Source organism: Aulostomus chinensis, chromosome 2, assembly GCF_037954235.1.
Source record: "Aulostomus chinensis isolate RoL2024-O1b breed Wild chromosome 2, RoL_Achi_v1.0, whole genome shotgun sequence".
NCBI lineage: Eukaryota > Metazoa > Chordata > Actinopteri > Syngnathiformes > Aulostomidae > Aulostomus > Aulostomus chinensis.
Window position 1 is genome coordinate 36,191,791 of NC_141321.1, and position 12,136 is coordinate 36,203,926.

The window sequence follows — 12,136 nt, forward strand, 5'->3', positions numbered from 1 at the left end:
TGAGCTTGCACCAATATTCTACAAAATGTTCACTGAAATACAGGAAACCTCGACCCTTCCACCCCACATGAACCGTGCGATTATTAGCCTTCTCCTTAAACCGGACAAAGACCCAGCACTTCCATCAAGCTATCATCCAATATCACTTATAAATGCAGATATTAAAGTCATCAGCAAGGCGCTAGCTAGAAGGATTGAAAAAGTAACACCTCACATAATACATCCTGACCAGACCGGGTTTATTAAAGGACGGCACTCTACCAACAACACACGTAGACTTATCAGCCTGATAGACGACTGTAACAGTCAGAGCAAGGATGCCATAATTGTCTCCCTAGATGCAGAAAAAGCATTCGACAGGGTAAATTGGAACTTTCTCCTCACCTCATTACAGAAGTTTGGGTTTGGAGATAACTTTGTAAACTGGATCAAAACATTTTACCGCACTCCCAGTGCTTGTGTCAGAACAAATGATCAAACTTCTCCAAGCTTCTCTCTCCAAAGAGGAACCAGACAGGGTTGTCCACTGTCCCCTTTCCTGTTTGCTATATTCATAGAGCCACTCGCAGCTGCAGTCCGGCAAAACAAAAACATCAAGGGAACTGACACTACAAATGTGATCCATAAGATAAGCCTTTATGCTGATGATGTATTACTTTTCCTACGGAATGCACAATCATCTCTCCCTGAAATGATAACACTCATTGATGAATTCTCAACCATTTCTGACTACTCTATTAATTGGAGCAAGTCAACTGTTCTTCCCATCAACTCAGGTTTCCAGAGTACGCTCGCTGCATCACTACGGCCAAGAAACATTAAATACCTGGGCATCAACATCTCTGCCAAACTTACTTGACACGGCTAAATCATACTGCCCTAATTAAAGAAATAGAAGACCACCTCACCTGGTGGCGAACACTACCCATATCACTTATGGGAAGAATAGCAACAGTGAAATGATGATCTTGCCAAAAATTAACTACGTTTTCTCGATTGTTCCGACCCAACCTCCCCGGACTTGGTTCAAAACACTCGACTCCAACATCTCCAAATTTCTCTGGAAAGCTAAACCCCCACATGTAAGCTACCAAATTTTTATAATTACTACTTGGCCAATAGATTGCAATACATACTAAAATGGTTAAAACCAAACTCATTAGACCAAGCATGGCTCGATTTTGAACAAACATTCTGCAAAGAAATCCAGATCTCTGATCTCCCTTTTATCAGCCCTGTTATCAAGCATCATAGCTGCTTTAAGTGTCTTAGCATCAGCAACACCCTTGTAGCACGTATGTTATAACTAGGTAATAAATATGTTGTAACCACTTAAATAATCAACACCTAAGTAATGAAGTAAATAGTAAATATAACCAGGCTACAATCAACACTGGGCTAGTAGTGCAAGTGGTTCGGCTCACGGAGCTGGTGGAAGGATAATGAGACACAGAAACCAGGGATTGAGTTTAACGGGGTGTATTAATATTATAATAAGTGCATTAAACAAACATAACATGAAACATTAAAGGAAAGAAAGACCTTGTAAATTAAAAATAAAGAGCAGAGAGGGTAAATTAGCTAAACTAACATAAGAAGGTTCAACTAATGAAGATTGCAATCAATCAAAGAAATCACAGTGCACAGTTAACCTTGGTACCAATCAGTCAAGTCAAGTCAGTCCTAAGTCCAAACGTCCAGCTTAAGGCTTGAGGCCTATGAGTGGGGCTCTTGGACAGGGATCTGGATTTCACAGGTTCACAGATTCAACAAGTTAATTCTGGGTTGACTCGCCATCCAATTATCTCACGCAGCCTGACCTGTTTGAACAGGCAGAAAGCAGGGGTAAGTATCTGATAGGTGGATCAGATAATTGTTCAATGATCTGTTCATATTCATTGCTCATAAAATATTGCTCGCCAATGCAATTGGCTGGTTCCACCACACACAACAAACACACATTCAACTTCACAGCCTTGCAGCTGAGGGGAAACTGGTGAGGAGGATAGCAAAGTTGTTAGCTTAGCAGCTCTTAGCAACAAATTTCATCAAATTACTCCAAGCTCGAATGGATTGTTAGCTCACCTAATTCTTCGTAATGGGAGAGTTGAGTTCCATCAAAGTTTCCATGGACGGTATCCAGGAGAGAGATCCAGGATGACTGGTTGGTGGTGGCAGAGGGAGCAGGTGCTCGAGATTGAAGGAGTGTGACTGCTTTTGTAGCAGAGCAGAGGGGTGTGGCATAGAGGAGTCTGCACCTATTGGCTCAGCTTGAATTCAAATGTTCCAGTGGGGGTGATGTCAATTAACAGGAATGGGTGTGTCCCAGGTGTGTGTTAGGTTTGGGTCTGTGTGCATGCCCACAGATCTCAAAAGGGGTTTTCCATTCCACTCATTTCATCAGTGTTACACCCTCATTGTCTTGTGGGAATTTCTCAAGACCAATGGGCTCTCTAACACCCCTTGCAGGCTCACACCTACCAGGAACAATCCTGACATTCTGCAAAATAAAAAATCAATACATTTTGCTGCATGGGCCAATGAAGGGATTAAAAATCTAGAGCATATCTCCAAGACAACGAATTCATTCAATTTAACCAAATTACAGCAAATTATGGTATTAACAAAAATAAATTACTGGAATATCTTCAGCTCAAATCTATGGTACAGGCACAGTTTGACCTTACCCACTTGGACTTAGAGCTTCCACCCAGAATAACAGATTTTTTACAGCTTTCACTCCCTAAGCTACTGTCTGAAATTAACTCGATAGTATCTACAACAGGGCTGCACGGTAGTACAGTGGTTAGCACTATCACCTCACAGCAAGAAGGCTCCAGGTTCGAGTCCTGCCTCAGGCATGGGATCTTTCTGTGTGAGTCTCCATGTTCTCCCCATGCCTGTGTGGGTTCTCTCTGGTACTCCAGCTTTCTCCCCCCATCCAAAGACATGCAATAAGGGACGAGGTTAATTGAATACTCTAAATGGACCGTGAGTGTGAATGGTTGTTCGTCTCTCTGTGTTGGCCCTGCGATGGACTGGTGGCCTGTCCAGGGTGAACCCCGCCTCTCGCCTGTTGACGCTGGGATAGGCTCCAGCCCCCCCGTGACCCTTAATGTAGGAATAAGTGGAGGACAATGGATGGTATCTACAACCGATCTTATTCCTTCCTCCAAATGGGAGAAAGATCTGTCGATCAACCCACACCCTAACTTTTGGATACAAATCTGCTCCAACACATTTAGAATGATTCGAAGTGGTAACCTACAATTAATAAATTACAAGGTTCTCCACTGAACACACTATACAGGACAAAGGATGTTCCAGGTGGGCCTCACACAAACAAATATTTGTCCATATTGTGCGACTGGCTCACCAGACTGCTATCTGCATGCTATATGGCTTTGAACACCTGTTAACAATTTTTGGCAGGGGTTTTGTCAAGACCTATCACGGTGGTCAGTGTACCCCATCCCCACCTTCCCCTCACGTTGTCTGCTAGGTGACCTCACTAATGTTAATATGGAAGTAAACAAATCCCACATGCTTCTCACTGCTCTAAGCATCGCAAAGAAGGCCATCCTGATGAATTGGAAATCCAAGAACAACCAAAGCATTACTCAATATAGAAACCTTTTATTAGACCACATTTCCATGGAGAGAATGTCTGTTCGAACAAATCTGGTCCCTGATAATAAAATCCATCACGTAGTTTCGATGGGGGGAGCTGGGCTTCGTGGCCCTGGCCCTGGGGCGGGTGGCTATGGACGCTGGCTCCCTTTGGTGTCCAGTGGCTTGCTGAGCCGGTGGGCCCGGGGTTACCGCCTCCGGGGGCTGCTTTTGATCTCGCCTGTGCAGGATGGTGTGGGGGGCGGCTTCCCCTATCATGGTGGCACCCTGTGAGATTGGGGGTTGTGGGGTCCTTGGGCTGGGTCGGGGCTTCCAACCAGTATGGGGGTCTGGGGCCCTGGGCCTGGGATCCCTTGCTGGCGGTTTTGCTGGGTCTGAGGTGCCCTGGACCCCATCTGCATCTATGGAGTGCTCAGCCCCTGTATGGAGGAAGATGAGGATACGATTGTTTTTTGTCTGGGGGTGGCGGTCCCGGACACAGGTGCCTTCGGCTCACCCCAGCAGGTGGGCATGGGCCTCTCGGGTGAGTGGGAGGTCCTTTTCCCTTTTGTGGGGGGGGGGGGGGGGGGTTGCTGGCTGGTAGTGCCTTATGGCCTGAATCTTGGCCTGCTCTGGGGGGGGGGGGGGGGAAGAACAGGGGATGGGTGGAGGGGATGGGGGTGGAGGGTGGGTTGGGGGGTATCTCTGTATGGGGACGATCGGCCTGGTTGTTGTGGTGGGCTGTGGTTGCCCCGCCTGGGCGTGGGGTGTGGGTGGGTGTCGGCCTCGCTGCTGGCGGGCCCCTTAGGGGGCTCTGGCTGGATCTCTGGCCGGAGGGGCCCTATGCCCCTGGGCTCAGCTCGTGGGGGGGGGGGGGGGGGGGCAGAGGCGGGATTTAGGGTTTAGGATTTGCGTCACCAAGGCAGGTGGAGTTCTCCTGGAGGATGAACAATGGGACAGATGACCTTCAGTTGCCGATAAGGTTGCTGTGTTTGGGTTCGGGCAGAGGAGCACACGTTCCAATCCGTCTTCTCTTTCAGTCCAATCCAAATAACATGAAAAGTTATAGTTTCTGGTCTTCAACATCACTCTCTTCGCAGTGCAGCCGACTCCTCCGAGATGGTTTCCATTTTGCGTTGAGTTAACACAGTCAGTTGTTGCACCGCTCTCCGAACCTCGTTAATAGTGTAGATGACGGTCTGGTGTGGAGATCCAGATTTGGTGGCAGCCGTTGACTTGCCGATTTTGCGGTATGTAAGGGCACCTCCAAGTCCGAGGAGGAGAAGCCCCACGACCATAACTCCGAATAAGTAGAGGTCCTCGATGTCTTCCGGAGAGTGGTGTCAAGCACGCGACACGCCAGATCCCCCAGGAATAGTAGACGTAACCCTCAGGGTGGGTCCCGTCTGGGCAGGCAGACTCCTCTCATCCTGATTTCCTTGTCAAAATTATGGTGTCAATAGGGTTGAGAGACCAGCTGCTCAATTCCATGATTAGTTTTTAGGTGGAGAGTTCACAGCTGCGTTGGATAGAAGTTGAGACAAAGAATGAGACAGACAGAAAAGAAGAGGAGGACAGAGGAGGAGTGTGACTGCTCTCGCTGAGTCCAGACCCAGACTGTCCTGAACAGGACAGGTTTAAAAAAAAAAAGAAGATACACAGAGTTATGAAGGAGTGGAATGCCCTTTCTAAGTATGTTACACAACAGAAAAACATTTTAGCTTTTGAAATAAAACCGAGATTATTATTTAACTCAAAACTTCAACCACTAGTCGCTTAAGGTAATTTCTGCCTGTTCTCCATGTTTTGGTCATGGCATATTGTGTGATAGGATATAGTATTTGTTTTGTGATGATTAAATGTGAGACCTCATTCTCTGGATCCTGGACTTCCTCTCCCACAGAACACAGAGAGCCCAGATCAACAACAACCTGTCTGACCTCCTTACCACCTCTACAGGCTCCCCCCAGGACTGAGTGCTCTCACCACATCTCTTCTTCCTCTACACTGATGAGTGCAGGACCTCACAACCTGAGTGTCATCTGGTAAAGCTTGCTGATGACACAGTCCTCCTGTCCCTCCTGTCTGGCACCATGGACCTGCTCTGCAGCTGTTGGTTGAGTGGTCTGACACCTCTCAGCTGGAGCTTAACGGCAGGAAGACCAAGGAGATGGTGGTGACTTTCTCCAGAGGACAGAGGGAGATGGCTGTTGCCGTCTCCACCATGATCCATGGGTATTGGTAGAGACTGTGATGGAGTAAAAATATCTGGGGACCATCTTTGACAAACACCTGAGGTTCTCCTCTAACATGGAGGGGATCCTGAAGAAGTGCCACCAGAGAATGTACCTGCTGAGGAAACTGAACTCCTCTGTCAGCTGCAAGATCCTTCTGACCTTCTCCTACACATTTATTGAATCAGTCTTATCATTCTCAGAGGTCTGCTGGTTCTACACATCAACCTGCAGGAAAAGAACCGCCTACATAGTATTGCCAAGGTGTGTTCCAAGATAATTGGACTTCCCATTTGCTCCCTGACAACTGTGTATGAGCAGCCGGTCCATGGCATGGCTCCCAAGATCCTGAAGGACCCCTAACACGCTCTCTTCCCGGCATTCGAGAGGCTGCCATCCGGTCCCAGGCTATGGTGTCCAGTCTGCATGACCCAGCGGAGAAGATCCATCTTTGTCCTCCAGGCTGTCCTCCTCCTGAACTCTGACCTCCCTGCACTCTGACCCCTAGTACCACCCACAAGATTGCCACTGGCCACTTGTCCTACACCGAGTGTACGCCTGTACTTTCTGTATATGCTGCAACTGTATTTATACTCTATTCATGTTACAATTCATCCTGTACATACTACAATATTTGCAAAGTACTTCTCATTCATTAATGTAATTATGAAACTTATTGATTGTGCACTACTACTTTTCTGGACTACTACCTGTACTGTACTACTATTTCGATCATGCACTTTACAAAGCAACTGCTGCTAACCCTGGGAGGTATAGACTTCCTCACCTCATGTTGTTGTGTTGTGTTGTGTCTCTTGGTCTCATCTTCAAGTTGTAGAGAATCTTCTCAAATGGAATGTCGAATAGAACTCCTTCAGCCAACGCAGGGAATAATTTTATTAACTGAATTTTCTGACTAATTCCTAAAAATAAGGAAATTGTCGCACATCATTACCAGCCAAGAGTCTAAAGTAAATTCTGAACCCGCCGTCCTCTCAATTGCGTTACTTACACCTTAAAAGATTAAAAATTACTAAAGAATATACTATACCTCCCAGTAGGGGATAATATAATTCTTCACCTGGTAGTACTTATAAAGATGTAGTTGAATAGTTAATCACATCAGTGATATTGGTAAGTAACCCAAAAGTTTTGATTGTGTTTATGTAAACTAATCACAACACATCACATTGACATTTGACTGACTTCATCTTTATTTATTCAAAATATAAAATTTGAATACATTTAGAATCATTGATTTACAGCAAAGGAAATGTAAGTCAATAGCAAAAAATAAATTGACCATGTCAATTTATTTATAAAATATGTTATTCAGAAGTGATCAATTTAAAAAAACTGTGTAAGAATAAATTACTTAACATGATGATTATTGAATGTTTACTCTCAGATTTGAAAATTTTGCCAGAACAAGTTTTTCAAAAATGTTTCTGACTTTGAACAAAAAATGGAAAAATTATCAACTCATGATCATGTGACTGTCTGTGACACATTTAAATGCTACATTTTTCACACAATAATAAAAATTGGCAGACTATTGATTTTCATCTAAACATTTTTGTCATCATTCTTACACACACACCCTCATAAACACACACTCATACACAAGCACACACATCACACTCACTCATGCATACACACAAACACACACATATAATTCTTCACCTGTTAGTACTTATTAAAATGTAGTTGAATAGTTAATCACATCAGTGATATCGGTAAGTAACTCAAAAGTTTTGATTGTGTCTGTGTAAACTAATGATTTCACATCACATTATAAGAATATATGTGTATATATATACATATATATGTATATATATATATACACACACACATATATACATATATATCTATATATATACATATATATCTATATATATATACATATATATGTATATATATATATATATATATATATATATATATATATATATATAATTTTTTTTATTATTCTTATAGAGGAATGTATTAGAACATGATTCTGTCCTCAGCTGTATTTGACATGAGCCCACCAGGGTACGCGTTGTTACTAGATGATGCCAAAGGACACACAAGTCACAGGCACTGAGGTCCCCCCCTATTCAAACAGAACCTCATCCCATGATGTCAGTTTCCCTTTTTCAGATGGTTGTGGAATGTGTGGTGGAGAGGTTCTCCATGTGGAAGTGCTTCATTGTACCTTTTGGTGACGGCTTGTACGACAATTTGCAGTTGAAGACCTGGCGGCAGGCGTTGCGAAACTTCTCAGACAAGAAGGCATAGAGGATGGGGTTGATGCAGGAGTTGCCATAGGACAAGCAGTGTGAAACGATGCGGAAGACGAAGGATGCATCATTCAGTGGGAAGGTGCCAAACTCTACCCACATAGCGATGATGTGATGTGGCATCCAGCAGATGGTGAAGGCAGTGACAACCAGGAGGACCGTCTGCGCCGTCTTCAGAACAGAGAGGAAATGTGTTCATTGGTGTACAGCCTTGTGGGTCAGCTGACAATGAGCAGATGATCAGTGAGCAGCAGCTCAGTTTACACCAGAGGGTCTGTGGAGGCGGAGTGAAGCTTGCTGGGTAAATATTTAGACAGTAAATCTAAGAACAGAGACATACTAATCAAACTAACAATCATTTTTAACTGTCTTTACTTCCTCCCTGACTTCCTGTGGAACATCTCATTCCTCAAGCTTAAAACAAACGACAACCGTCTGAACATGAACGATTAAAGGTAAACTGGAGGCCTTTCTAAAGGACATAAAAACATGAAAGACCCACAATTTTCTTTAACTCAATTCTGACAGAACGGAAGTTCTTGTGCTGGGCCCAAACACCTGAGGACCACCTTGATCTGATGAGACAGGTACCCTGGATGGCACCACCCTGGCCCCCAGCACCACCATAAGGAACCTAGCAGTTCTCTTTGACCAGGACCCTTTAACTCCCACATTCAACAAACCTCCAGGACGCCTTCTTCCATCTACGTAACATCGCTAAGATCAGACACATCCTGGCTCAAGAAGATGCAGAAAAACTAGTCCCTGCTTTTGTCACTTCCAGGCTGGATCACTGCACCTCCCTCCTACCAGGCTGGACTAATAAGTCCCTAAAGACTCTCCAGCTGGTCCAGAACGCTGCTGCCCACGTGTTGACTAGAACTGGTAGCAGAGACGAGGTCTCTCCTGGACTGGCTTCTCTGCACTGAATCCCTGTCAGATCCACAATAAAATTCTTCATTCTTCTCCTAAACACAAAGTCCTCAAAACTCAGGCTCCTTCATATCTGACAGAGCACCTGGTTCCCTACTACCCCACTAGAACCCTTCGCTCCCCGGATGCTGCTGGGCTCCTGCTGGTTCCTAGAGTTCTAACAGTAGAATGGAGCCAGAGCCTTCAGCTATCAGGCTCCTCTCCTGTGGAACCATCTCCCAGTTTCAGTCCAGGACCCAGACCCCCTCTCTAGGTTTAAGAGCAGACTTAAGACCTTCCTTGTTGATCAGGCTTATAGTCAGGACTGCTTAGGCTGGCCCTTAGATCTGCTGCTATAGGCTCAGACTGCTGGGGATCTCCCATGATGCACTGGGCTTCTCTCTCTGTTACTAAATTGTCTGGTGCTGCTGGAAGAGGCTGCAGACCTGCAGAGGCTCAGGCTGCCACCCTTAGTGTCAGGGTTAGTATTCGTGGTATTTATATCAGGATTCTCAGTACTACTTCAGCATTCACATCAGCTTTGTGTTTGCTAGCATGTAATTCCTCATATTCTGCTGTCATGCCAGTAACCCGTAGATATGATTAGTAGCTAGTTGTTGTTTGCCCTTGCCCTTCCCTCTTTCTTTCTCTCCACTCATCTTTCTGAGAGAAAGAGCAAGGGACAGAGAGAGAATAAGAGACAGACACAAATAGAGAAACCCTTCTGAAACACAACAGTGCGCCAAATTTGCCGTCAGAGGTGGGAATTTTCCATCTTGTCTGCGTGGAGGCGTAATTAAAGTCTTTTCTAAAAAGCCACCACTTGCATGGGCAAAAATGTGTGGCGTGACATGGAGCACAAAGTTATGCGTGATCAGCGACCTACAACATGCGTCAGAAGAATATTTAGCCCCATGATGGTCTGTAAGTTTCAAAACAGCAATATGCTGCTCTGGCTGCCAGCAGCATCGGTGTCGACATTCTCTGAGGTGAGGTGCAGGAGAACAAGTGAGCGTTATTTTTGCTTGTTTGCATCATCATTGACACCTCCACCCACCTCAAACCTAGCCTGCACATTGACGGCTTGGAATTAAATCGCAATGGAGGCAGCAATAAGTGAACCCGAAGAGGAGGATTACTGCCAGGCTAAAATTGACCCCCAGTTTGCTGCACTGAAACCGAGGACTGAGCCACAAAAAAGACGGGCAGATTAGCGAATTGCTGTCCAGTGTAAAAGCGACTAGACAGACAGAGCGAGACAGGGAGAGAGCGAGCGAGAGGAGAGAGAGGGAGAGAGAGATGTAAATGTTGGACATCCACACATGTAGGGATGAGGTGACACATATGTACTTGTAGGGTTAGGGTTATAGGGCTAACCCTAACTATAACAAGCTTATATATACACGTATATATAATGCCTATAAATACACACACACAAACTATAAAAATATATATATATATATATATATATATATATATATATATATATATATATATATATATATATATATATATATATATATATCAGGGTGGCCCGGTGGAGCAGTGGTCCTCCCTGTGGCCCCCATCAAGAAGGTTGTGGGTGGAGCCCCGGCTGCAGCACGGGGTCTTTCTGGGTGAGTCTCCATGTTCTCCCTGTTCCTGCTGGGTTCTCTCTGGTACTCCAGCTTCCTCCACAGTCCAAAGACATCAAGAGGGACCAGGTTAATCCAGACTCTAAATTGACTGTAGGCGTGGCTGGGAGAGCCAATGGTTGTCTGTCTCTATGTGTTGGCCCTGCCATGGACTGGTGACTGAACCCCGCCTCTCGCCAGAAGGCTGCTGGGATAGGCTCCAAGTCAACGAGTCAACTGCGGCCTCAGCCATGCCCACTGAAGTATAATAGACCATGGCATTTGGGGTGTCTCGCCCTCTGGCGTCTCTGGACTCTGTACAGCAGGAACAAAGCAGCTATGACAGTGACAAGCGCAGGTCTTGGAGAATAGTGTGTTGAATACAGACAAAGATACCAGGAACAAGTATGATTTGTTATCCAGGGAGCAAGCCCCTCCCCCCTGTGGCATCCTGGCTTTAGGATGAAAGATCAAATGATTCAAGATACACACTCACAAAATCACGTGACTCAAATATTTTTCTTCTTCGCTGGTATAACAGGAACTGTGATGTGTCATTACTAAATTTGAGCCAAGAATTATTTTTAGCCTCAAGTCAGTGTTCAGTGTTCTGATGAATAATTCTGAGAAGTCTGACAATGCAGGCCCTGGTCACATGATCACAGTGACAGTGGGTATGGATTTTTGTACTTCCTGTCTGAACAGGAAGCTGCAGACACATGTGAGAGGAGGCAGGTACCTTTCTTTTGGAATGCGCCGACTTCTTGGACTTGTTCTTCATCTTTTTATTAAGATGAAACAAAACCTGACAACAAATGCAACAAACACATCAGGTTATTGATTTGTAGACTGATCACATATTCAGTCATTTAAAAGTTTGTCTAAAACCTATCAACACATCAGTAAAAGATTTCTAAATATTCGTATTTATGGTATTGATTGATGGATTTCACATCTTCGAAAACTCCTATCAAACAAATCGAAACAGATGGACGCAAATTGATTACACTTGTTTTCCAGCTTTATGCTGATGCGGCGGTCACATGACTACTGGCCTTCGCATCACTCCTGTCTCTTTTGAACAAGTAAGAATCTGGTGTTGCTGAGTTGCTGTAAAAGCAGAAATGAAGGTTGGCACCCCCCCCCCCCCACACACACACACGCGTGTGTGCGCGCGCGCGCACTTTAGCATCTTCAGAGAAAAACAGACGCAATCGCACTCGAACAAGAAATCACTACTTCACTACTTTGAAAGTCCAGAGCGGAACTGTCTTTCCCGCGTGATCGAGTTTCACGTGCAGGTTTTATGGCACCGGGACTTAGTCTAATTCTCGCCCTTTGGCCCTGCGAAGCTGCGAGTCTGTGTTTCCACCAGTGGCTCCGAGCAGGAGGGTGAGCGGACCTTGGTGTAGCAGCAGCTGATGAGCAGCAGCGGCAGCACGTATCCGACCAGCAGGATGGTCACCTTGTAGGCGTGTCTGGAGGC

General features: G+C 45.2%; 2 protein-coding genes across 3 annotated transcripts in view; both read right to left on the reverse strand.

The window, feature by feature from the left end:
• LOC147269865 (transient receptor potential cation channel subfamily M member 1-like) overlaps positions 1–2,176 on the reverse strand; it is a 51,307-nt gene extending 49,131 nt beyond the window's left edge. For both annotated transcript variants that reach the window (XM_086192033.1, XM_086192025.1), the window contains exon 1: positions 2,086–2,176. The gene's annotated coding sequence lies outside the window, so the exon portion shown is untranslated. The remainder of the gene's footprint in view (positions 1–2,085) is intronic.
• Positions 2,177–7,811: 5,635 nt separating this feature from the next.
• galr1b (galanin receptor 1b) overlaps positions 7,812–12,136 on the reverse strand; it is a 5,026-nt gene continuing 701 nt past the window's right edge. The window contains exons 1-3 of the mRNA XM_086196146.1: positions 12,053–12,136; positions 11,390–11,455; positions 7,812–8,296 (exon numbers count right to left, since the gene is read on the reverse strand). The exon at positions 12,053–12,136 is cut by the window's right edge and continues 701 nt beyond it. Of these exons, the coding sequence (XP_086052272.1) occupies positions 7,982–8,296; positions 11,390–11,455; positions 12,053–12,136 (465 nt within the window). The 3' untranslated portion in view covers positions 7,812–7,981. The remainder of the gene's footprint in view (positions 8,297–11,389; positions 11,456–12,052) is intronic.